The sequence below is a fragment of the Mixophyes fleayi genome, chromosome 8 (genome assembly GCF_038048845.1).
Source record: "Mixophyes fleayi isolate aMixFle1 chromosome 8, aMixFle1.hap1, whole genome shotgun sequence".
NCBI classification, from domain to species: domain Eukaryota; kingdom Metazoa; phylum Chordata; class Amphibia; order Anura; family Limnodynastidae; genus Mixophyes; species Mixophyes fleayi.
This window is the reverse complement of record NC_134409.1, coordinates 32,158,084-32,185,711: the sequence shown is the minus strand read 5'-3', so window position 1 is coordinate 32,185,711 and position 27,628 is coordinate 32,158,084. Positions and strand designations below refer to the sequence as shown.

At 42.0% G+C, this 27,628-nt stretch overlaps 1 protein-coding gene and 1 long non-coding RNA gene across 2 annotated transcripts in view; one reads left to right on the top strand and one right to left on the bottom strand.

Annotated features, from left to right (window-relative positions):
* The window catches only part of SLC44A3 (solute carrier family 44 member 3), a 94,464-nt gene extending 94,368 nt beyond the window's left edge, over positions 1-96 (bottom strand). Inside the window, exon 1 of the mRNA XM_075182312.1 lies at positions 10-96. Coding sequence (XP_075038413.1) covers positions 10-33 — 24 coding nt within the window. The 5' untranslated portion in view covers positions 34-96. The remainder of the gene's footprint in view (positions 1-9) is intronic.
* Positions 31-27,620, top strand: LOC142099148 (uncharacterized). Its single transcript, XR_012678482.1, has 4 exons — positions 31-121; positions 13,385-13,492; positions 25,693-25,820; positions 27,421-27,620. It is a non-coding gene; the product is annotated as an uncharacterized LOC142099148 (long non-coding RNA).
* The last annotated feature ends 8 nt before the right edge of the window (positions 27,621-27,628 follow it).

Below are 27,628 nucleotides of genomic sequence, written 5' to 3'. Positions count from 1 at the left end.
ACGTGTTACCTGATACTCCCCACAACACGACATAGTGGGGGGCTCTCCGCCGGCTCACCGGACCACCGAGGACATGCCAAAGGCGGCTGTGACTTGTTGTGTTCTAGGAAATAAAACACAGGTACAGGTTACATGCTGAATACAAGTGCCGGTAACTGTCCGCTCCAGCAATACCAGCCCAGATCACACGAAGTTTATACTTACAGCAAGTGCGGGCGTCACCGGGCAGTGAGGAGCTGAGTGGATATAAAGTCCCCGAGAGACAGGTGGTAGGTCCCGGTGACATAGACAGTAATGAGGGCGGGTCCCGGTGTGTGCTGCCAGGTGAGACACCGCTGTCACAAGTCCTGAGTACTACTGTGCTGCGCGCCGCCGCCTGTCCTGCAGTGCACGAGTAACGCTGGCCACACGCGGGAGGCGCGACCTCGAGTCCTGGCAGCAGCTATGTGTGGTGTGTGAGAGCTGTCTGCTGGTGTAACTGTGTGTGAGCTGAGTGTAACTGTGTGTGAGCTGAGTGTAACTGTGTGTGAGCTGTCTGCTGGTGTAACTGTGTGTGAGCTGTCTGCTGGTGTAACTGTGTGTGAGCTGTCTGCTGGTGTAACTGTGTGTGAGCTGAGTGTAACTGTGTGTGAGCTGAGTGTAACTGTGTGTGAGCTGAGTGTAACTGTGTGAGCTGAGTGTAACTGTGTGTGAGCTGAGTGTAACTGTGTGTGAGCTGGGTGTAACTGTGTGTGAGCTGGGTGTAACTTTGTGTGAGTTGAGTGTAACTGTGTGTGAGTTGAGTGTAACTGTGTGTGAGTTGAGTGTAACTGTGTGTGAGCTGTCTGCTGGTGTAACTGTGTGTGAGCTGTCTGCTGGTGTAACTGTGTGTGAGCTGTCTGCTGGTCTAAATGTGTGGGAGCTGAGTGTAACTGTGTGGGAGCTGTCTGCTGGTCTAATTGTGTGTCAGCTGTCTGCTGGTGTAACTGTGTGTGAGCTGTCTGCTGGTGTAACTGTGTGTGAGCTGTCTGCTGGTGTAACTGTGTGTGAGCTGTCTGCTGGTCTAACTGTGTGTGAGTTGAGTGTAACTGTGTGTGAGTTGAGTGTAACTGTGTGTGAGCTGTCTGCTGGTGTAACTGTGTGTGAGCTGTCTGCTGGTGTAACTGTGTGTGAGCTGTCTGCTGGTGTAACTGTGTGTGAGCTGTCTGCTGGTCTAAATGTGTGGGAGCTGAGTGTAACTGTGTGGGAGCTGTCTGCTGGTCTAATTGTGTGTCAGCTGTCTGCTGGTCTAATTGTGTGTCAGCTGTCTGCTGGTGTAACTGTGTGTGAGCTGTCTGCTGGTGTAACTGTGTGAGCTGAGTGTTACTCTGTGTGAGCTGTCTGCTGGTCTAACTGTCTGTGAGCTGTCTGCTGGTGTAACTGTGTGTGAGCTGAGTGTAACTGTGTGTGAGCTGTCTGCTGGTGTAACTGTGTGTGAGCTGTCTGCTGGTGTAACTGTGTGTGAGCTGTCTGCTGGTGTAACTGTGTGTGAGCTGAGTGTAACTGTGTGTGAGCTGAGTGTAACTGTGTGAGCTGTCTGCTGGTGTAACTGTGTGTGAGCTGCCTGCTGGTGTAACTGTGTGTGAGCTAAATGTAACTGTGTGAGCTGTCTGCTGGTGTAACTGTGTGTGAGCTGTCTGCTGGTGTAACTGTGTGTGAGCTGTCTGCTGGTGTAACTGTGTGAGCTGTCTGCTGGTGTAACTGTGTGAGCTGTCTGCTGGTGTAACTGTGTGTGAGCTGAGTGTAACTGTGTGTGAGCTGAGTGTAACTGTGTGTGAGCTGCCTGCTGGTGTAACTGTGTGTGAGCTGTCTGCTGGTGTAACTGTGTGTGAGCTGTCTGCTGGTGTAACTGTGTGTGAGCTGTCTGCTGGTGTAACTGTGTGTGAGCTGTCTGCTGGTGTAACTGTGTGTGAGCTGTCTGCTGGTGTAACTGTGTGAGCTGTCTGCTGGTGTAACTGTGTGTGAGCTGAGTGTAACTGTGTGTGAGCTGAGTGTAACTGTGTGAGCTGTCTGCTGGTGTAACTGTGTGTGAGCTGCCTGCTGGTGTAACTGTGTGTGAGCTGCCTGCTGGTGTAACTGTGTGTGAGCTGCCTGCTGGTGTAACTGTGTGTGAGCTGTCTGCTGGTGTAACTGTGTGTGAGCTGTCTGCTGGTGTAACTATTACACTAATTACATGTTTCATGATTGACCCTGTCTGCACGCTGGTGCTAGTTTTCCCTGACTTTTCCTTTTATTTACTGGCATGTATAAATATTTGCTGATGGGCGATAGTTTACTGACTGTGATATGTTATACTAAAATTTACCCAACAATTAAAAATAGTAAACATAAATGTTAGAAAAAGAGAAACACGAAAAATGTTTGTTTTTTTTCCAGTGCTACACTGTCTTACTATTTCATCACCAGTGGGGCAATATTTATATTTTTATGAAATGGCAACACTTAAAATTTCCTGATGGGGACACCATTAAAAGTACATACTTGTGGCACTACAAGTGTCAGCATGCACATGAGCACTTGTAGTGTCACAAGTCTGTACATTAAATGGTGTCCCCATCTGGAAATTTTAAGTGTTGCCCTATCATACTATAAATATTGCCTCACTAGCGATGGAATAGCCACTGTAATATAGAAAAAAACAAAACACTTATATTTAATTCATAATTACATTTGGGTCACTGATTTATTCTTAAAATAAATTGTCCCCATAAGAAAATTCATAATCAAATAACCTTTACAAAAGAAAACTTGATTTATTTAAACTTTCATTGTGTCTCCTGTTATAGTAACTTTGCCCTGCAGTGTAACAGTGATGTGTTTGGCAATCTCTCCTATAGAAAGCAGCGTGTTGTATCTGGCGATTTTAAATTCAAACTCGGACAAGTTTTGTTTAATCTCCGGCGAGTTAGACTATAACATGGGAGAGATAGGTGTTTTAAAATCGACACAAATCGCCAGAGAATAGATTTTGGAAAGTCAAAATCGCTGGCTAATACATATAGCAATTTTGCACCTAAATTCGCCGGTTATCTCTTGCAATTTGCGGTGATTTTAAATCGCCCCCAAAAAAATCACAGCTTGATACATTTACCGCCTGGACTATCACTGGTTGAAAACACTATCATGTATTTTTAGGAGTCCTGTGTTTCCTGTTTAGTTAGGAAGATGCATCATCATCATCTATTTATTTATATAGCACCACTAATTCTGCAGCGCTGTACAGAGAACTCATTCACATCAGTCCCTGCCCCATTGGAGCTTACAGTCTAAATTCTCTAACTTACACAAACTCAGATTGAGAAGAGACTAAGTGCAATTTAATAGCAGCCAATTAACCTACCTGTATGTTTTTGGAGTGTGGGAGGAAACCGGAGCAGCCGGAGGAAACCCACGCAAACACGGAGAGAGCATACAAACTCCACACAGATAAGGCCATGGTCAGGAATTGAACTCACGACCCTAGTGCTGTGAGGCAGAAGTGCTAACCACTTAGTTACCATGCTGCAAAATTCTTTTTTGAATTTATCTACTAATATCAGTCATTGTGGGAGTGTATTGCATAGTTTTGTGCTTGTATACACAGGCGTTAATTATACTTTTTCAATGCATGTTCTTAAAGCCTATAAAATGTGCTAACAGTCGAAAAATAATGTATGTATTTTCTCACAAGCATTTTAGAAGAGGAAATGCGGGCAAGTTCATTAACAGGACACAGACAAGAAGGGGGGATGCTTGCATGCTCGCCACTAAAAACACTCCTTCAGTGCCGCACAATTCTTTTTACTGCTTCCAGTAGTGACTTGTAGGTTACTACCAGATATACCCCAAGGTTTTATGTTTGATATTTGCATTGGAGAAGTTTGTTTTAATGTATCTTTGGCTCTGAACATTAGACTGTCAATTACTATAGGTTGGCAGCCTCGATTTTAAGAATGTCCTCTTCAGACATTCAAGATATTGGTCTCTGTCCACAGTGTTAGAACGAATGTGACTATGGGGTATGTCAGACCATCTAAAAAGTGAAGGTGTTACCCATAGCAACAGATCACATTCTAGCTACTATTTTCTAGATTGTACTAGATAAATCATAGCACGATCCTACATTTCCTTTTTAGAAGGTTTAACAAATCTACCCCTATATGTTTTTTTATTTTATTTAGGTTTTACATATAATATTTTGAGCAATAAACTTGAGGGCAAAAGGAATGGAAGGGAAAGAGGTTAGGCATACAGGTTCCATTTGAAATAAAACAAAAAAAGAAAGTAAACATGTTCATGAGTAAAAACACTTACAGTGAGTTGTCAGTCGCTAAACATTAAATCACCACTCTGTCCGGGTATAACCTGGGCAGCATGCAGGTCCGTAAGCAGATGTAAAGGAGTGGGATAGGTGATAGTGTGGGCTGTGCAAAAATTGGGATACAAGCAAAAGGAAAACACTCCAGGGTCTACCCCATATTTGTAACATCAAGGGTGCCAGATAGAGTATGGGAGATGGCGTTGTATCCCCCCCGTCATCCATTCCAGAACAAGCACTCTCTAAACACTCTCCTTTATTTGCAGTATTGAAGTGTTGGTGAGACATTTCCACTCTGCTTTAATTGTGCAACATACTGTGCAAAAAAAGTGGGTTATTAGCTTATGTTTATAAATATAAATGCCCGGAAAGCAGGTCCATGGGCACTGCAGAAGACTGATACATATGAGGTTGTTGAGAATTGTAACTACTCCTGTCCAGAATCAATAAACCAATGGGCATTTTCCAGTATATTGACTGCTCTAGAAGATCACCACTAATTTTAACTCCTATGCAATCATAGCTCTGGGTTTATGAAAGAACTTTATCAGAACAATAGATGATGATAATTCCCAAGAAATTACTGGGTTTCCAGTAAGGGGAGCAGAAGGTAACACCTCCAAAGAGCATCATATAACTGGACGAATGTGGAGGTGCAATTGTAATACCCTGCAAATCACAGGTATATTGCTGCATGCACTCATTCAGAAAATTCCATCCCCCAGAGTGCCTCTGGGAAGTTCATTGAAAATTGTATTTTGGGGTGGACAAACTGCAAACTAGAGCCCCCAACTGCACTAAAAGCATACAGAGACAGTTAGACACTGCAATAAGTTACAAAAGCCCACAAAACAATGGGCATTTTGGCATTAGAATATACTAGAAGGCTCCAAGATATTCTTAGGGAAAAGGGGAGGAGCCAAAAACAGACTGCTTGAGGATAGTGATTGGTTGTTGGTTGCTGTGAATTATGCTGTGTTACTGTTACCTGGGATCATGGAGGATCTACCCACAAGCAATCACTGAGTGTCAGGATTCCCCATATGAAGACCACTGAGAGACCGTAAGTGGAGCGAAGTGGTTTATTATAACAGAGGTTACACAGGTTAGGATGCAATAATTGGTAAGGCAACGAGTATAGCAGGGTATGGCAGTTATAGCAAGGATAACTCAGGAAGCCACAGATGCAGAGAATGGTCAATAATAATATAGTTCAAAGAGTCAGTGCTGAGAAGCCGGATAACCAGGTCTAGTTCAGAGGCCATAGAAGCAGGATAAACCACGGGTTTCAGGATACCTGCTTTACACAGGGGGGATGAGGAACCGGATAAACCACGGATGACTGGCCTCCAGTTTACTCAGGAGGCAGGAGGCACCAGAGGAGTCATGGATGTCAGGACTACAGGATATTCAGGAGACACCAAATGAGTCACGGGTGTTGGAAGTCCAGGTTTATCAGGAGGCATGATGCACTGGACGAGTCACAGGTGTCGGGACTCCAGGTTACTCAGGTGGCACGAGGCACTGGATGAGTCACAGGTGTCAGAACTGCAGGTTACTTGGGAGGCACAAGGCACCAGATGTGTCACGGGTATCAGGACTCCAGGTTACTTGGGAGGCACAAGGCACCAAATGATCAGCAGGCAGATAAAGTGTAGTGATCTGCATGGTGCAGTACTCGGATGTCCAGGTTGGCAGACAGCCAAGAGACTGGATCAGACACAGAGGTGTAACAACTGCAGACACCGGAGCTAGATAGCTGGAGATGTCTCAGACTGTAGATACTGGATTGCTAGTGGTGCAGTGGAATGCAGACACCAGAGCTGGATATGCCACAAACTGTAGGTGCTGGATTTCTAGTGGTGCAATGGAATGCAAACACAGGAAAGCAGGAGGGTCAAACAAACCAGGTGTCAAAGCCAGATGGTCCACCACGATACCAGAGAGAAAGCAGGTGCAAAGTCACAACAATGCCAGGTCAGAGATCACAGGAAGAGGTGCCAAAACGGAGGGACAAGCACAAGTCAATACCAGGAAATCAATCAGTGATAACACACAGGAGAACTAGCAGAAGTTATGGCAATAGATAAACTGGCAAAGACTGCTAGAAGAGACAGTCTTTTAAAGGCTAGAGGCAGATGCTAAGCATCCCGGAATATCGAACTAATCTCTGGCAGATAGGAGAGCAGTCCAAGTACCACAGTGGCCTTTTTGGTGGAACAGTGGTACTGCAGACTGGATACATATAAAAGCAAAGTCCAACATAGTTCTTGGCAGACAGGAGCTGCAGGAGGCAAGTAGCATCCTCAAGGAAGATGCTGCAGAGCAGCCAGAGGCAGATTGTGACAGTATTCCCCCTTTAAAGGTGGATTCCAGATGCCCAAATTACCAGGAACGATCAAAAAAGTCTTAATCATAATCTAGAATTGGACATGTAGCAGAGAAATCCTTGTCTAAGGATGAAAAAGGAATAGAAACCTCGCCCAAGGGATGCAGAGACCCCGAAGCCTCTCTCCTCTTCTTTTTGCCTCTCTTTTTACCGCTCTTAGAGAGTTGCTTGAAATGGACTGAAGATAAAGATAACTTCAAGGTCGGGGTAGTCGGAGATAAAGAAAGTGGCATAGATAAGCACTGGGAATAGGATAAGCAAGTGCTGGAGCAAATTCTTTGATCACTGCATCAGTAAAAAGCTGCAAATCTGAAATAATGGGATCTCTGGTCTCAATAAAGGGGCTTGCCCATTCCAGAGGCTTACCTGCAAAGTTGGATAACAGGAAACACTTGCTTTTGTTGGGTATCTAGGAGATTGGGTATTGATGGAAAATAAGATATACAAAATTTTATAAGTGTATTAAATTGCTGGATGTTCCCATTGAAGGTAGGTCTTCAGAAGTCTGGAGCAGAAGATAAATTGAGCCCTTAGCAACCTTGGATGATGTTAGTCAGAACCTTGGGAGGAGAATTGGGTATAGCACATAACTTGTACAGCTCGGGTTGAACACACATCTCTGGGGGCTCGGGCAGAGCACCCTTGGTCAGTGATGGCCCAGAATGGGCACACGACTTGGAGGAAGGTCCGGACTGGGCACACGACTTGGAGGAAGGTCCGGACTGGGCACACAACTTGGAGGAAGGTCCGGACTGGGCACACAACTTGGAGAAAGGCCCGGACTGGGCACACGACGTGTACTGGTCAGCACTGGGAGAAGCCTCAGACTGGACAGCACTCGGACCGGACAGCACTGGGAGAAGCTACAGACCGGACAGCACCAACTGGTAACTCAGACTGAACCATATTGAGTGGCAACTCTGGCTGAAGCAATGTTTCTGGAGCAGAAACAGTCACCTCAGAGCTGGAGACTGGCACCTCGGAGCTGGAGGCAGAGACTGGCACCTTGAGCTGTAGGCAGAGGCTGGCACTTCAGGACAGGCAGCTTAAACTGGCGAGCTTGGCTTCATCCCAGAGAGCAGAACAGGTTGAAATGTAGAAGTGATGAACAAACAAATCCAGAATGAAGATGCGAGTAAACTGAAGACAGTTCTGTAGGCTATCGTGGTCTGCAGAGTGAACAGTCTTTTAAGAAGTGTACATTACTGGCACAGAAGAGACATAATTTGTTAGTCATTCTGCGTCATCGTTCCTTTTCGGTCAGGTGGGGGCTTAGACCACCTGCGAACCTGGAGTTTGTTACACAGTGGTTCTTGGTTAACTGCAATTTTGTAGTAGCATCATTAAGAGGTGCTGCTTGAACAGATACAGAAGCTGACAAGGTTGATTGAGGCAAAAAAACAACGTTTGAACACAGAGAACTAGAAAAAAGAAAATCTGACAATTTCTTGAGTGGATCCATTTCTGGTCAAGCATATCTTGATTCCGTTTCAACACACGGTACAGTTTCTGAAGGATATACTGCAGTAATGACTTTATCCCTGGGAAAATAATTTGTCACTCCAGAGCTGGTACTGGAGCAAGAAATACTTGGAACGGAGACGGAAAGTTGTTTAAGCACCTTAATTACCAAAGTAGAGACTTGAGAAAGTTGAAAATGGAGTTGGAGAATGTCCATTTGGAGCATCTGAAAGAGAGGGATTTCAGAAGAAATGGTAGACATGGTCTCTGGATGTTAAATACAGAGTTTATAAACCGACACACTGGGAATCCTCTAAGCATGCAACAGAAGGTTCAATCTTATGGCTAGTTCACGCTGTCAGGTTTCCCAATATTAAGCCCACTGAGAGAGCTTATGTGGAACAAAGTAGTTTATTATAACACAGGCCACACAAGTTACTCGGGAGCCATGAGGCACCGGATGATCAGCAGGCAGAGAAAGTATAGTGATCTGCAAGGCAGAATACTTGGAAGTCCAGGTAGACAGACAGCCAGGAGATTTGATCAGTCACAGAGGTGTAACAGCTGCAGACACCGGAGCTAGATAACTGGATATGCCACAGACTGTAGACGCTGGATTGCTAGTTGTCAGGTGCCGTCTCTGCACTGACACTTGGTGCAGGAGACGGACGCCTGCACCTTCTCGTCAGCCGCATCCCATTGCCTAGCAGCGGGAAGCCATCTCCGCTCACCGGTCAGCGTGTCTGACGGCCAAGTCTCCACCCAATCAGGATGCACCTTATGGTATATAGAGCACCCTCTGGCACATGTTGGGTGCCAGAGTATTGGTTCACTCCTGCTCCAGCGCTTCCTGAACATCTGATCCAGTGTTCTTTGGTTCTGACTCGGATTCCTGTTACTATTCTCCTGTGTTTTGTTTTGGTACCTCGCTGACCGGCCGGTTTGACAATTCACTTCTCTCTGGAACTTCCCTGTATACCGCACCGCTCGTTTGGCTTTGACCTGGACTGCCTAACTATGCATGTCTACTACTGTCGCTACATCGGTGACTGTCTTGGAGAACCACGACCTGCATACCCTCTGCAGCTAAGCCCAAACTCCCTTCTGGGGGTCCTTGGTGAATACCGGTGGTACGTTAGACTTCGCGCCTCCCTGTTCAGTTGCGCTAATACCGGTTAGTGCCATCTCTGAAATTCTGTGATACTAGTGGTGCAATGGAATGCAAACACAGGATGCAGGAGGGTCAAACAAGACAGGGGTCAAAGCCAGATGGTCCACCACGAAACCAGGGAGAAAGCAGGTGCGAAGTCAGAACAATGCCAGGTCAGAGGTCACAGGAAGAGGTGCCGAAATGGAGAGACAAGCAGAGGTCAATACTAGAAAATCAATTAGAGATAACACACAGGAGAACTGTCACGGCTAACGGCTATTGTCATAAGCTTGTAGAACAGGTGGTAGAGGTCTTCATCTATAGCAGCCGCCTTTCCAGTACAGCTAGTTGCGCTCACAGGTACTCAGATGCCTCTAGGTCCTATGCTCTGCATAGTACAAGCTTATGGATATAACCATAGCGTGGGCAAGGGGATGACGGCATGAGACACAGGTAGAAGTCAGGGTCACCAGCAATAAATCACAGTCCAATAAACAAACCAGGGGTCATACACAGAAGGGTCTATCCAGAAGTACAGGAACAAAGTACAGGAGTAGGTCAGCAGCCAGGAAACGGAACCCTATAGCCAGCAGGAAGGCTAAACCCTCCCTGCCTTCATTACCTAGAATGCCCAATCAGAATTAAGAAGGGCTGGAGGTTTAATTAGCCACTTGAGGCCGTAAATACATAATTTAATCTGCACTTTCACATCCCCTGAAGAAATCTGCGATGCAGATGAAACGCGTTGGGCACACCCACAATTGTTGACACAACAGGACATCCGGTTTTTGCGTCCCACCCTGGAACGCACTCTGATCTGGATGTTGTCCATTTCACCATTCACACCCTCTGCGAGCCATATCGATACTCACAGTCTGCTTAAAATCTGGACCGCGGTCCCCAGAGCTCTATATCTCTGGTCAGGTACCCTGATGTATATATCCTGCGACCCCGGATTTTGTGAGTACAGTTTTTATACTTAGTCCTCATCAGAGGCTTTTTTCAATCATTGGATTTTATCTTTTTGTGACATTTGGATAGTAGCTTTATCATCTACTTAATCGTAATTTCACATAAGTGTTCATATTGGAATCCCCTTGGACTCAGCATTGACTTTTTTATTGACCATTTATATTTTATTGTATTACTGCCTTCATTTGTGGATATTTGCTGTTTTTATTGATTCTATGATTTTATATTTTATAACCATTGTCTATTAAACCCCTGGTCTTTAACATCAATTGGTCCCAATATACTTTGTTTAACATCTGGTCACTTACATAATATAGTGGATGTTTAGGTCAATATCCATACCATTGTTATTTATATATTTGACCATATATTGCAATATTATTAGCCTCATTGGCTTCCCATCATCATTCAATATTAGGACTAGATTGTATGTTCTTGATTTATTATCCACTGACATTTTGATTATGTTCGTATGCATTTTTGGCAATTGAGCGCAATACATTGTGTATATGTATATGTTGTGATTTACAGGAAGGGATTCCTGAGTATTGCTGCGCTTACCTGATTTGGGGTTGAGCACAGCCCTTTCCATTGTATTATTAATCTGCACCTGCACCCGGCTGCCTTTAATGCCGGGATGCAGTGCTGCCAGTGAGAGCGTCTCGGCCATTGCCACTGTGACGGTCGGGACCTAGAAACTGGAAGTGACGTTCCGGCTGATGCTATGAAAGCCGGGATGCAAGCAGGAGAGAGGAGCTGCGGTCGCCATGGCACGTAACAAGAACCAGCAGAAATTATGGCAACTGATGCACTGGCAAAAACTGCTAGGAGAGACAGTCTTTTAAAGGCTAGAGACAGGTACTAAGCATCCCGGAGTAACAAGCTAAACTCTGGCAGGTAGGAGAGCAGTCCAAGTACCACAGTGGCCCCTTTGGTGGAACAGTGGTACTGCAGAATGGATGCATATAAAAGCAAAGTCAACATTGCTCTTGATAGACAGGAGAAGCCGGAGGCAAGCAGCATTCTCAAGGAAGATGCTGCAGAGCATCCAGGGGCAGATTGTGACACTGGGTGTTTCTGCTGGACTATTGCCTTGAGGGATGTTTACAGCTAAAGTTCCATCGTTAAAACCCATCCCAGAAGGATGCATCTTTCTAAGGCAAGCTCAGGGAGGACAGAAACCTCTCGTGGAGCAGAAGGGCTCCATATATATATATATATATATATATATATATATATATAACGTTTTTTTCTGCACTCATATGGGTGTCCTGTAATCAGTAATTTGGGACATCAATCCCACACACCCCATAGTATTGTGGGGAATTTGGTGATATTGCCCTTATTAAGAATATTACAGTGTTATACTATGTCCGTTTTTTCTGCATTATTGTACTGATCGGTGGAGATCTGGAGGACTACAAGCACAGTAAAGACTACTCCACTATCTCCTAAAGACCCATCGCTGTCTACCTCACGGTACGCATGCTATTGCTCTATTCCACGTTGTATATTTGATATTATACTCAGAGGCGCCCTGCTTGTTCTTTTGTTACAATATATATATATATATATATATATATATATATATATATTTTAAAGGATTATTGAAATACAAAGCAACATAGTAGGGTAACACATAACTCACTTCTGAAGTGGCTTAGTAAAATATTGATTAACATCATATCTGTTGAGACTATATTGTATTATCTGTTTTGTATGTAAGCATTTTATATACTGTATGCTTGATCTCAAAGTTATCTTTGTAAAGTAAAAGATTTTGTACATTTATTGTATTGTTTATATTGATAATGCATTATAGTAAGGTAAATGATAAATTGGTATTTATTTAGCGATTAACACATGATGGTGGGCTATCTGACGTGGAGGTCAATAGATATGTAATACTTAAGACTGTATAAAACCTGGTCAAACAAAAGAATTGCGTAAGTTGCTCTTATTTCTTGTTGGGATGTGTAATCACTACAACTGGGATTCCTTGTTTACAATTGGCGTGGTACAAGACAAATGTTTTATAAGGTTATGTAAAATAATGCCTCTTAGACGTTCAGGGTGCGTGTTATTCGGCATGACTAAAATAGCGAAACCGTCGCAAATTGCATTATATCCCAAATAATGAGATTAGTTATTAATAAGATCAAAGGCATTGTATCAATATTATGGCGGAAAACACACAACAGCTATGTTCAAATTATTAAAGTGAGACAAGTAAGACATCAAGCTGTGTTATTAAAACCTCTGACCGAGACTGTAACATTGCTATTGAGAGTTTATGGTACTGACTGAAGGAAGAGTTTATGCCAGCCAAATCTGCAAGCTGACACAGAGTGATAGGGACAGAGAAAGAAATCATTTGTCGCAAGTTTTTGTCTATATTGCATCAGAAGTTTGATCCTATTGTGAAACTGCCTAAAATAGTAGCTGAGAGAATTGTAAGTTATTTAACTCCTCAGTTGCTGGGAGAGATCTGCTTATGTGCCCAGATGGGGATGGCTGTAAGAGTATGTGGGATGGTGTAGATGTTACTTTAAATGACTGTATGTGATAAATTTGTGGTGATTAGAATCTATGTGTCTGTATAGGTGTAATAGTGGTCGGGAACTTGGTCTGGTTTGTGGTGTGTAGTGGGTGAGCAGCGCACCATCCCACATACTCTTACAGCCATCCCCATCTGGGCACATAATACTCACGAGCTATAAACAACAATATAAATCCCACTTGAAGGGAACCCTACTGCTTCTACCACCCACTGCTACCAAAACCAAGAACTATTATCTTTGAGCTATAAACATATAGCCATAAACACTGCTCCAATACCACGAGCTATAACCATTGAGCTATAAACATAAAGCTATAAACAATTTCTACCCTCAATAACCCCCAGAGTTATAAACCACAAACAATAGCAAATAGCGGTATCACCACCACACACAATATACACTGCATTAGAGCTATAAACATAAGCAAAAGAGCTATAACACAAAAACTGCAAGAAAAGCTATAATCACCTGCTAAATTCACTAGCATCAAAGTATATTGTCTGCACCGCTTATACTCTTTCTTTCCCACACCACAGCAGAAACAACAAAACAACCAACAACAACCACGGGAACTGGAACGCCCGGATCATCCGTAACGGCAGCAACAACCGTCAAAACACAAAAGTCAAGTGCAGACGTCCAAGGTATACCCCCTATAAAGGGTCTCCGCCACCTACGTATATCAGGACTGTTTAAGAGTCTTTATATGGACCCCCATATTTTTGCATCTGTTTACTACTGAATAACTAAGAAGGGAATAATGTGTATTCATAGTCAGTTTACATGTGTATAGAACTAGTAGTTGGTTGGAGGGTCCTTATCAACACAGTACATCTGCAGCAATACTCTCACAAGAAATTCTGGCAAATACACAAATCTTCATGCTTTGCCAAAAAGATAAGGTTGTTTTATACCCTCTTTTACCAGATCTGGCCTATAACAAAAACCTCTGCCCATAGGCATAACCCGACTGGCGAAGTTCAGATGTTCCAACGATAACTGCAACAACTGTAATTTGACTTTCTTAGATCCATAAACCCTTTACCAAAGCTAACAAACCTTGTAACTTTAGATTCTGGTTAACCAAAAACTGTTGGTTCCAAATCCATTTAATTTCCTAAAAACATTAGGACTAAAGAAGAACCCTTTGTCTTTTTGTGTAACAATGGGGAGGGTCGGTACGCTAAGGTTTCTCGGTGGCCTGGGCAAAGCTCCAACCTATGGCCTCTCTTCTCTCAATACTCATGCCCCAGCCCCTTACACACTTGTCTTTTATAAAATAAAAATAACAACTCTAAGCTCCACTGCTGCTCACGGGGCAAATGCATGATTTATAAAGTGTGTTAGATTTTGGAAAGAAGCAAAAGCAAAAAGTTGTCGTAATAAGTCGGCAACAGACACTTTTTTGTGATGAATTGTTTGAGCCCTTGTCTATGTAATAAAAAAACACACACATTGCACCAATACCACCCACAGCCCTCTTCTCACAAATTAAACCAATACCACCCCTACCCCTCTCCCCACACATTAAACCAGTACCACCCACTTCCAACACATTGCATCAAGACATCATTCAATTTTGTGGAATGATTTCAATTTAACATAATTTCCATATAACAGGTTGAAATAAGCTTACCTTAGATTGGGAGATATATCAGTAGTCACAGCAATAAACAGTGGGTGTGTAGATGATAACTGAGTATTCTATACTAAACAGTGACTTTTATACCACAGCTGAGTGACATCACAAAGGCTGTTTATCATGTAGGTGAGTCACATGATCAGCCTAATCAGCTTTCAAATCTTAACCTACCAGCATGTTACCACTGAATGTGAGGATTCACTTGCTTTCTTACATGGAACAATGTCATAACTTAATATTTTTATTTCATAACTGTTTTATTTATCACTTCAAATTGTTCAAAGACTCCTCCATTTTAAGCAATTACAGCTTTGCAGACGTTTGGCATTCTAGCTGTCATTTTTTTTGAAGATATTCAGGTGAAATTTGTACCCATGACTTTTATAGCTCTTCCCAGAGTTGCGACTGGCTTGTAGGGTATTTTCTCCTAACCTAACAGTCAAGCTCATCTCACAAGAGCTCAATAAGGTTGAGATCTGCCAATAGTGCTGGCCAGTCCATCAAAGACTGTACTCTCTGTATCTTCACCAAATAGTTTTTGCATAGCTTAGAAGTATGCTTAGGATCGTTGTCCTGCGACATGGTGAATCAATCAAGTGCTGACCACGGGGAATGGCATGATGTTGTAAAATAGAGTGGTAACCTTACTGGCTCATTATTCCTTGCACTCTGTGTAAAAATCTCACCTTACCAGCAGCAAAACAGCCCCATACCATTACATTTCTCCACCATACTTGACAGAGGCATTAAGCACTTCTCCAGTATCCTTTCATTTGCTTTACATCTCCCATGTGTTCTCCTCTTCGAGCCAAACACTCAAACTAAGACTCATCCATCCATGATACTCTTTGACAGTCATCCACCATCCCATGTCTGTGTGCTTTTATTCAATTTAACCCTATTTTTTCTATTTGTTAGTTTCAAATATGGCTTTGTATTTGCAACTTTGCCTATAAAGCTAGCAACCTGGAGTCGTCTTTTAACTGTTTCAGATAGCACAGCAAGGTGTCTATAGATTGTAATGTACTTATACTCTTATAAATTCTAAATCCGTCAATTTAAGCAATAATGGACATTTTCAACATTAGTTCTGTATTATCTATATTTTTACATCAATGTAATAGTACTTTGATTAAAAAAGTATCAATTCTTTAAAAAAACAAACAAGGAATTTCTTAGTGATACTAGACTTTTGCATGCTGGTTTGTGTCTGTATGTATGTGTATACATATATACTGGATATAGCTGGATTAGACCATATAGGCTCATTACTAATTATGTTTTTTATATTGTATGCGTTACTATCATGACGGTGTCCCACTATAAGTAGGATAATCAAAAAAAGTGGTACAAGAAATGTTAGCTGCTATGAAGAATTGTGACTTATATAAATAAGTCCAATGTGCATCAAACAACAGATTAAATATATGTGCAAAATTACACAAGATAGCTGGTATGTCACATCAAACCCCACAATTACCATTCGGCACCTGGTGTAGAACATTACCTCAAAAAGTCCAAACTTCTACCACTTAGAACCACCTCTCTAATTCAAACTGTTTTACTTCTGAAATACTGCTCAGTTTAGCCTCTTGACAGTGAGGAGATATCTGCACTATGTTTATAATGTGTCACTTTTGTGTGTATACAGCTCTTTATAACTTTCTTGGTGTGGGCCTAGAAATGCACTTCTGAGGTACAGAGTAAAGGTGCAAAATGCATCCCAATGAAAAGTATAAGATGAGACCTGAAAACGGCCAGCTATGAGCTGGTGCACAATTCAAGTCCGTTTGTGGTGAGCCTAGGTGCTCTTACACAAATCCAGGCACACGGCTGGTCCAAAGCATGTTCTGCGCAGAGCAATGGAGGTTTCGCGTTTTTGTAGATGGCGTCCACTGACTTCTGCATTCCAACATGTAGTATTTGCAATGAGTCATGTGACAGAACCTGTTTCTTAAGTTCACACAAAGAAGGCCGTTTATGAAAAGCAAAATGGATTTGATAACACTAATATAGCTTTACACCCGCTGTGGACCTCGATTTGAGAAAATGCACCAAGATTTCCTCTGGGGTGCATAAGTTTGTGGACAAAGATGGCTGTGGAGTTGAACAGAGTTGGGCAGAGTGAAGTGCCAACTAGTGGAGAATGTTGTGCCTTATTTTGTGGAGCAATGCAGAAAAGAGATTTCATTTCGCAGCACAAGATTATTGTACAAAAATGCATGGCACAATTTCAAGGGTGTACCTGGCAGAGCACGGCCAATACTAATTCGCATAAGGACTTGAATTCTGCAGCAACTCAATTTTTTTAGAATTCTTTATTTTGTGTGGTCAAACAAAATCATACACATATTATATAAAAGAACACATTAAAAACATTGCCAGAATACGCCCTTTTCTTACTCAACATGCTACCAAAACTCTTAACGATTCTCTCATCATCTCCCATCTTGACTACTGCAACCTCCTGCTATCTGGCATTCCCGACACCCATATATCCACACTTCAATCCATCCTAATTGCTGCTGCAAGACTTATCTTCCTCTCTTGCTGCTCCACATCTACTGCACCACTTTGCATATTCCTACACTGGCCCCCTGTGTCCTCCAGAATCCAATTAACATTACTCACCCTAACCTACAAAGCCCTCAACAACACTACCCCTGCATAAATCTCAAATCTCATATCAAAATACTCTCCCTCCCGCCCTCTTAGATCTACCTCTGACCTTGCCTCTCACTTGTGCCTACAAGACTTCTCCCTTGCTGCTCCCCACTTATGGAATTCCTCCGCACACCCAATCAGGCTTTCCTACAGCCTTCAAATCTTTAGACGTTCTCTAAAAAAAAACATCTCTTTTTTTTAAAGCTTACCTTATCCCCGATAATACTATTCACACTGATACATCCTCACAGCTGTCCCAATCTCCACTCTAAGCCACACTCGCTCCTCTTGTTTCAGCCATGCCCTCTTCCACTTAGAATGTAAGCTCTCTAATGAGCAGGATCCTCCAAACCCTTTGTTTTCATGTCTGTATTTATTTTGTCTGCCTTGTATGTCCTTGTTTTATGTATGTCCTTTTTCCATACTGTACGGCGCTGAGGAGCACTGTGGTGCCTTACAAATATATGATAATAATAATAATAATAATAATAATATTATAACAGTAGAACAAGGAGTTCAATATAGTAAGCACTGACCAATATATTGCAAGGTCATTCATAAGAGCAAAAACAATAAAACTAAACCAATTATTTTAAAAAATAAGGAAGGGGAGGGGTTGGACAGGTGGGGAGTGAGAAAGAAAGAGAGGGAGGGTACAGGACTATTGTGCAGAAATAAATATATTTTCAACTTATTTTAAGGAAATTTAAGGGCTGTCTGATAGTAACAGAAAGATCCTAATAGCCGGGGGGGTCATACTTGATTAAATACATGTCCCTTATTTATGGAGATAATAGGTGATTTCTTCCATGACTGCTATGTGCCAATTTTTTTTAAGTGCAGTGAAGGAGGGGGGGGAGACAGTGCTTCCAATTTTTAGCTAATAAGCACTAAGCTGCAGCTAGGATGCGCTGATACTGGTTTTTTTTTACACTTGATGAAGATCTGGAAGGGGGTTAACGCAAAAGTAACACCCAGGGATACTTAGCTACCATGGCTTCAAATAATCAGTTTAGAAGAGTGTGGATTCGGAACTATTACAGGACATGACCACCAGAAATGGACTATGGTGCACCCGTGACCACTGGCCCCTCCAACAATCAGGTGTGGCAGAAGAAACATTTTATTAAGTATCATTCTTATGTAGTACCATCTGTAGTATAATCTGAGATTCGTCAACAGACTAAGGGCTAGATTTACTAAACTGCGGGTTTGAAAAAGTGGGGATGTTGCCTATAGCAACCAATCAGATTCTAGCTGTCATTTTGTAGAGTGCACTAAATAAATGATAGCTAGAATCTGATTGGTTGCTATAGGCAACATCTCCACTTTTTCAAACCCGCAGTTTAGTAAATCTAGCCCTAAGACTTAATGTTGCTTGAGTGATTACACTGGAGTGACTGCAGGTGGAACTGTTCATAAATGTCTTACGGTGTTGTCAATGTGTGTTATAGCAATGTACTCTATTGTACGAAGAATGTCCTGACTTGTTTTCATATTTGTTTTACATTCAAGATGTGTTATACCTGTATGCTGAGATAACTACACTGTTTAATACAAAAGTTATTGCTCAAAGAACTTCCCAGTGTGTGCCTATTGACAGAATGAAAGAAGTGTAATCTGCAACATAATTGTCTTATACCTTTAATGAGAGAAAACAGTCCCAATGTCACTGTTTAAAATAAAACAGGTACCTAAGACACCTGCCCATTACACCAAAACAGTAAAAAAATATCATTTTAAAATAAAGTTTAATGAAATAAAAGATTAAAAAAAACGTAATCACTACTTTATCAAATTTTTTAAAAAACATTTTCTTTCTTGACCTGTCATAGCCTAAATGGAAAGAAAATAAATAAAACCACCATCATTAAATCCATCTGTAAATTATGACCGACCAGCACAAAATGATTATATCCTGGAGGAGCCCAGACTCCCGTTCATCAGCTGCTGATTGGCTGTCTGGTGAAGGGAAGTTCTTGCCACTCCCAGCTGTAGTGCAGTATTTCTGTGGATCACTTTTATTTAATGAACATTTTGCTGTGTTCTTTTGGGGGGAGGGATGTTCCCATTTGGACTATGACACATCAAGAAAGGAAGTAAAGAGTTTTTGTTGATATATAAAGTGTTGAATGATGGTTTGGCTGAGTATTTTAGTAAATTCAATTTTATTGTAAAATTGTGTGTCTTTTGTACATTTCTAATAAAATGGACAGGAGACTAGAGTGTTTTTTTTCCACCCTCACCCTCCTTAGAGATCCCAGGCATGCACATAGCTACCCTGGGATGCCCTAGGTGATACCCCTTCTCCCCTTTCAAGTGGTGCCTCACAAACCCTCTGAGTTTGCACACCCACCCCGCTGCTTCTTACTTTAGCAGGTAGGAAGTGCAGGCTGCATCCTCTGCTCCTCAGATTGGAAGTTTGGATGTGATATCATAGCCAAGTACCATCCTCCCAGTGTATCACTTACATTTAGGAGCAGCAGCCAACAGCTTCACGTGTAAAAAGCCTGCGTTCCATGTTGGGGGTGCCTTTGGAGCATTAAAAACCTGTATAAATGACATTACATCATTTAACAACGGCCTGGGTTTGCCTGATAGTAGCACCAGCCCTGTAGACTCCAGCCCTGTGTTAACCCTCTGGGACCGGTTTTCACTATAGGAGAGAGAACCATGTTTTTGTTCTCCCTCCTATAGAGGACACCAGGCCAGGTGGCTGGCACTAGTTGAGGCTTTGGGGAGGAGGGAATGCTGCCTATTTGTTATTTGTTTTTATTTAAAACAATTCACTGTGCATGGTGGAAATTTAGTCTTTTGTATTACATTTATTCATAGTTTGCCTGTGCTTCTCTGTCAAAGAAGTGCCATTTAAAGCTCAAGTATAAGTTACTATAACATTTACACAATACTTGTGGGAATCCTGATAAATGACTATTCCAAACTGTACTCTCTCCCTCTGCAGTCTAAATCAGAAGCACAATCCAGAGACCAAAAAGATTTGTAACCACATGACCGTTAAGTTAACCATTAATGATTCAGTAAAAGGTCAAAGTCAGGAAACAAGGATTATAGCTCCAGCCTATCATTTGAACAGTAAACAAATCTTTTCAAAACATTTCTTGCATGAGACAATTGGGGGAGATTCAATTAACCGCAAAGTGTCACGGGAGCCTCCCTCAGTGTGCACCTGTGCACACTTCCGATTAATACAGTATTGATATCTTCGTCTCTTTTTGCTCACACCTCTAATAAGTGAAGATTTGAGGCCAGACACCACCGTGTAGTCCAAATGATACTCCGGTGGCACCTCTCATAGAATTGAATCTTCCCTCAATGAGTCTGAAGCCCAAAAATGGGCTTGCATATGTGTACATAAAAATAATTAATTAAACATAGTTAAGCGTCATGAAACAAGGGTAAGATCCATTGCTAAATAGTGTATGGGTTGTTGGGGGTTTAGGGATTAGATACAGCCTTACTTCAATAAATATAGGGATACCCTTTGCTGGCTGGTCTACAACAGCTTGATAGCATGAATATGTTCAGAAGAGGATTATGAATATGAAGGTGTTTTACTAGTTGGCATTTACATCAGGGAACAGCACTGATTTGTTGTTAAAATCCTACATTTGATAGAATTTTGTAACATTAGTAAAATCGTGTAAATGGGAATGGAACTTGTTGGTTCCACTTACGCCTGTGGTCAGGAGCATTGGTGACTGTCAGGCGCCGTCCCGCTGTCTCCCGGGGACGGCCGTCTGTGTCTGTGCCCGGCGCGCCTGGTTGCCTAGCAACCAGACGCGGAAGTTCCGGCCACTCGGTGCGGCCTTCTGCGCATGCGCGTCCCATTGCCGAAGGGACGCTGCTCTCGAGTCCCAGCGGTAGCCAGGATAAGCGCTGCCGCCCATCAAGTTTTCTATTGGCCCCTGATACTTTAAATAGGCACTTCCTGTGACCTCTTCAGTGCCAGAGTATCAGGTCTTCCTGCCTCCAGCGTATTGTGTGTGTACCAGTATCCTACTTTGTTCCTGACTATCCCTGTGCTGCCTGTGACCTTTTGACCCAGGCCGTTTGACCACCCCTATTGGATTCTCCCTTTGTACTGCGCTACTTGAACGTTTTCGACCCGGCTTGTCTCACCATTCTTCTGGATATCCTTGTGTATCGTGTACTACCAGAACGTTACTGACCCGGCCTGTCTGATATCTCCTTGCATCTCGCTGTTGACTCGTGGAAGGACCGCGACCTGCGTGTCCCTGCAGCGGAGTCCATACTTCCTTGCGGGGGTTCCTGGTGAATACCAGGGGCACGTTAGACTCTGCACCTTCCTCCGAGTTGTGCCAACAATAGCAGGTACACATATAGTTGTGACAATGACTTGTCTTTTGGACACTGCCTGCCCTGTTTACTCACTGCAAATGACAGAAAGGGCATCAATGGAGTGGCTGCAAGATCAAGCATTGGTTACCACAGCATGTCGAATGGGATTATGGGATCCAGTAGGCACCCAGCCTTAATGACAGAATTAGTGAAATTTCAATGTCCTACATTGGCATAGTAGAGAATCCCCCTCTTTCATATTTGAATAAAATGAGAAAACAAGGGGGATAGTTTTTAAAATGACAACGTTGCCAACATGTAAACCACGGCACTCACCACACCTTGATTGTAGACTATAAAACACTCTCATAACATGAATGATTCACGGGGTGACAACAGATAAAAACCCCAAACCAACATCTAGTTCATGCAGTTTTCTCCCCCACTGTGAGTAATGCATCTAATCTACTAAACCAATGTGTCTGCAGGGAGGATGTGATGAATCCTTGCAACATTCTATATGGACTCACTGTTATAGCACATGTATAGAGGAGTCTTTGTACTGTCTAGTGAACTAATTAGATCCTACCCATGAAATTTCACTCACGTACCCTTTCGTAGTGTATCTTTTATTTGTCTGTGCGGGGGCGTCTACTTTGTCATGTTGAGCTCGGTCATGTTTTTTTTCAAATTAGGAGGATCTTAAAAGGTTCCTAAATAAAATTGGTCCTGTTACCTCAAAATGTTACTACAGAATAAAGTTCATATTTATAATGTCAGCTATTTGTTCCAGAACTTTTTATGTAACATATAAACATTTGAAATCTGTACCTAACCCTTTAGCTTTTAGCTCAGCTCATTTTATGCAAAGAAGCTTTGTAATCCACAGCTATTATAATAGATGAGGAAGACAACGGAACCTAGTCACAGTTGTTTTAGGGAAAACAAGTAATCTATAGTGAGAATATTTTTTACTGTTTAACCAAATGGACAATTTAATTATTTGCCACTATAGACCACTGTGGTTTTGTCTTGGGAAGGAGGAGTGTGACTTATTGTTATATTGTAATCACCACCAAGATGACCCATTCCTGCAAAGCAGAGCCAGTAAATGTGCTTCTACAGTTGTAGAAATGTTGTTAGTAGAAAATTCAGGAAAATACACAGTAGTATTATATTTTGTATCAGAAAGCCATTTATGGGTGTCTTTGGAGAAGGTTATCCATATGCACCTTCTTGCCTCAGACCCCATTTGAAACAAAAGGAGGTTTGGGTAATTTGTGTCTAAAAAGAGAGTAATAGACACAGCTTAAAGTTTTTGTTTTCTAATTCCTAATCCTGGCACTATGCCAACCCTGAAAAAACAACAAAAAACAGCGCTGGAAAAAGAGATATTAATCCTGAATAATGAGTTCATGGAATTATAAAATATCAACCTTTATTACAAACATGTAAAACAATATTTACCCAAACAAACATAAGGAATAAAAATAAGATAAAATATATAAAAATTAAATAAATAATTCACTATTGCAATTCCCTCCTTACTGGTCTTTCCAAAGGCAGACTTGAACTCCTACAATCTATATTGCACGCAGTGGCTAGATTGATTTTGCTTGCAAACCGTTCTTCCTCTGCTGAGCCACTCTGTCAGTCTCTACATTGGTTGCCTGTGTTTCAATGAATCCAATGTAAAATTCTTCTACTAACACACAAGGCTGTCAACAAAATTGCACCGACATACATGTCCTCACTGTCTCAAAATATTTCCCAACTCGACACCTCCGTTCTGCACAAGATCTGCTTCTCTCTTCCACTCATCACATCCTCCCATTCCCGGTTACAGGACTTTTTTTGGGCTGCACCCACTTTGTGGAATTCCCTCCCTTACACAGTAAGACTTTCCTCTATCTAGTCTTCAAAACTTCAAGTGTTCTCTGAAAAACCCACCTCTTTAGACAAGCTTATAATATTCCTCAAACACCCTCTTAATCTCCCTAGGTTACCCTATTACCACCCTATTACCACCCTCTACACAGCTAACACAAGACAACATCCCTCTGACCAACATTGCTGTGCGACTGATCACACAGCCCACTCAATACTTTTACCTTTGCATTCTAGCTGGTCCAGTGTACAATATGATGTAGCACATGCCCTTGGTTTCAAACTCCCATTGTCCCATGGACAATTTTTATATATTTTACCTTATTTTAATTCCTTATCTTTGGCTATATATTGTTTTACATGTTTGTAGTAAAGGTTGATATTTTATAATTCCATGAACTCATTATTCAGGATTAGTAGCTCTTTTTCCAGCTGTGTTTTTTGTTGTTGTTTTTTTTTGGTTTCCATTGATTGAGAACTCATAGGTTCTCAATTTCAGCTGCACGATCGGAGTTACTAATTGTCTTATGCGTGTAGTTTTCAGCACCCGGGAATAATTTGGTGATTATGCCAACCCTGACCCACCACCCCCTATTGTGCATAGCTTCAGTGATGAGCCCTACCGTAAAGTCCCATACAAACATAGGTCCCGCCTTTGACCAGTCAGCCAAACATCTAGCTGACTAAGCTGAAATGCCAGACCGTTTTCTGGTTATTATATCAGCCCTCCAGTGGACTTCTACTGCACACTAAACACTCAGTGGTTGCACTCCTTACATTAACTCTTTTATAAAGACTGGACGAGGGGCGGACATTCCAACCTGGCAGCTGACGCAAAAATAAAGCCACCTATGGATAAGGGATACCAATGTTTCCCCAGCAGGGCTTTTCAATGAAGCCCTTCACAAATGGGGGAGGAGGGTATGTATTAAGTTAGTGATTATAGATCCTTTATTAATAGTGAGAAATTACTTCGAGAGTTAGGAACCATGAAATAACTGGAAATGTTAATGTGAGTGACAATATACGGAAATAAAGTGCATAGAATCCAGATTGAATTGGACCAGTGGAGTTACTAAAGTAATGGTGAATAAGAGGGTTGCAGACTAGGGGGTAAATGTATCAAGCTGCGATTTGGCTTTTTAAGTGATTTCCTCGGGCGAGTTAGAACTCAACGATGTGTGAAAGTGCGAGGTGATAGTAAATCGCTAGCAAAGTGTTTTTTTTGCAAAAATCGCTATGATACAAATCACCATCCCATTGTTTGGCCACTCAAACAATACAATTCGCCATATGTCTGAAGCTGCGACATTCAAAATCGCAGCTTTTTTCACATAAAAAACCGCCAGAATCAGCGTGATGCTTTGGATAGGCGTGATTAGCAAACACACCAGGCATTGGTCTATACAGGTTAAAGATATCTATAAAAAGAGACCCAAAAGGGAATTAATGAAAATGGAATTGGTTTTTTTTGTTGGGTCTTTTGGAGGAAAATGAGATTTTAGAGACTGCACAGAGAAGGAGAGAGGAACATCCCCAGCACCATCCTCCTCTTAGGTTGGGCAGGCTACGTGATTTTAGGACAAGTTTGAGTCCGGTCTCCCTGTCTGACCAGGAGGTTATTAAAATGTTTAGGCTCAACAGAACAAACTTCCTGCAGCTGTATGAGCATTTGCATTCTGATTTAGAGCCATTAACATGTTGCTCCAATGCTTTAACTAAGATGCAGAAATTATTGTGTGTCTTCCATTGTTTGCAACTGGATCATTTCAGTCTGTGTACTCACAGGTTGTAGGGCTCACACAGGCCACATTCTCCAGGTATTAACATTAATGTTAAGTCGTCTTAACAAAGTGGTACCTACCTGTATCTGCTTCCACCACCAGGATTCTGAATGGCATGAGTTGAAGGGAGCTTTCTATAGACTCTTCTATAGATTACTTAATGTCTTGGCGGCCATAGATTGCACACACAATGGGCTGAGACCACCTTATAAAAGAACTGAAGTCTATACCAACAGTCAACACATATCATTCATACTCTATGAATGTGTAGGTGGTCTGTGATGCAAAAATTAAAATCATGAGTGTTGTTGCAGACCATTTTGGCTCGTGCCATGATGTCTATATCCTGCGCCAGTCAGCCCTCTATCCCAAATTTCAGACTGGTGAAATGCCGGAGGGATGGCTACAGAGTATGTGTGATAAGTATAATGTGTTTATTTTTGTTTTTCGTGGAGATTTAATTAAGTATTTGTATTTATGTGTCATTTAAGGTGACGCAGGATATGGGTGTCAATCCTGGTTAATGACACCTCTGTTTAATCCACAGACTCTTGCACAACACGGATATAATGAGGTGCATACAGCCACTAGAGGGTCATTGAATGTACCTTTGGCCTTTTGAGACCAGATTCAGGTGCCTTGATACATCTGGTGGAGTGCTTCTCTATATCCGAGGTAAGGTGACTGATAACGTGTTGTGGTGCTGTCTGCTGCATAATTTAGCATTAAACCAAAGTATACCCTTAACACATGCAGTACACAATGACAAACCAGGTGAGTTCATTCCAGCAGTTGATGTGGATAATACAATGGGTAATACAGAGGGGAGGAGGCAGGTCAGAGATAGGATCATCCAGATTTTTTTCAGGTGTGTATGGTTTTTTGACTAAGTGTCATTATTAGGTAATTACCATTCCACTGTATCGTTTTATTTTTATATATTCTTGTAGATTCTTCATCATACGCACAGGACTATGTGAGTGAAACCTCTGGCACCAATTAAATGATATGTGTATGTGTTTTGAACTAAACCTCATAGCATAATTACAAGTGTAACATTGGTGTTAAAGGTCACAATCAATCACAAAATAAACATATCTGTGTACATCACCACTGCTAATACCAGTGTGCGTGAAGTAAACTTTTTATTTTAACAGAAATATATTAGAACATAAAGAAAGCAGTCCTTACATGTGCAAATTCACACTTTTATGAGTTTTGGTAAAAAATAAACAAATAAAGGCACTTAGTCTTTTAATAATACCATTAAGTAACATTTTTTATTTATTTATATCTTGCTGTGGGCTCAGGGATTGGCATGACGGGATGGTTCTGCTTGGCTGTGTTGTGGTGTTTGCTGAAATGCTTGGTGGGGCAGCCTCCCCACACTCCTCATCTTCTGGAAACTAAATTTGGAGATGTTTGATATTAATATTTTTTGCTGGCAAAAAAACCCCTGTAAAATTAAAATATGACACTGGCATGTCATTAGCACATTATCTAATATGTGTCAGGCTTCTGCATTCAATGTGCAAAAATCTCTAACATTTACATGATGTGGGATTATTATTTAGACATAAACGGATAAAATATTTAAATCTAGACATCACTCACCAGCCTTAGATTGTGATAGAGGCCTGTCCATGATCCCTTCTATTATCTCTCAAGGGATGAGTTGTTTAAGCTCCTCCTCATAAGAGGTGTATAGCATGACCAGTGCAAACCCACCACCAATCTCTGCAGCTGCCTCCTCTTCTCCAACATCTTCTCTTTCACTCACCGTTTTATGTCTGAGATCCGTTTGCGGCAATTCTCAATAGACCTTTTGATGGGCTCAACTGCACCAGCAGCATCACAGACTGATGGAAAAGGCAGTTTTGTCTGTATGGGGGGTATTCAATTGTTAGCGTTAACGGGGAAAAACGAGCGCTCAAAAAATATTACCGTTTATACAGTAATATTGCGCGATTAAAGCGTTAATATGGTAGTTTACTCGCGGAATTTCAGCTCGCCGCTCCCTGAGCGAGTAAGATTTTTTGAGCGATCGTTTTTCCCCGTTAACGCTAACAATTGAATACCCCCCTTAGAGTGCCAAAAAGCCACTCAGACACAGGGATGATATTATGTACTAACACACAGTTCTCCTCAAAACTAAAGCAAACATAGCGCTCAGATTTAGTCTTTCCAAAAGATGTTGAAGACCCTGACTCTTTAAGAAGGTCCTGCTCCTCCTCAGCTAATTGCTCCTCTCTCCTCCTTTTTGGTCCATGGCCAGGAAACTACCCAGACCTTAATCCCAATGAGAACTTGTGGTCAATCCTCAAGAGGTGGGTGGACAAACAAAAACCCACAAATTCTGACAAACTCCAAGCATTGATTAAGCAAGAATGGGCGGCTATCAGTCAGTATGTGGCCCAGAAGTTGATTGACAGCATGCCAGGGAGAATTGCAGAGGTCTTCAAAAAGAATGGTCAACACTGCAA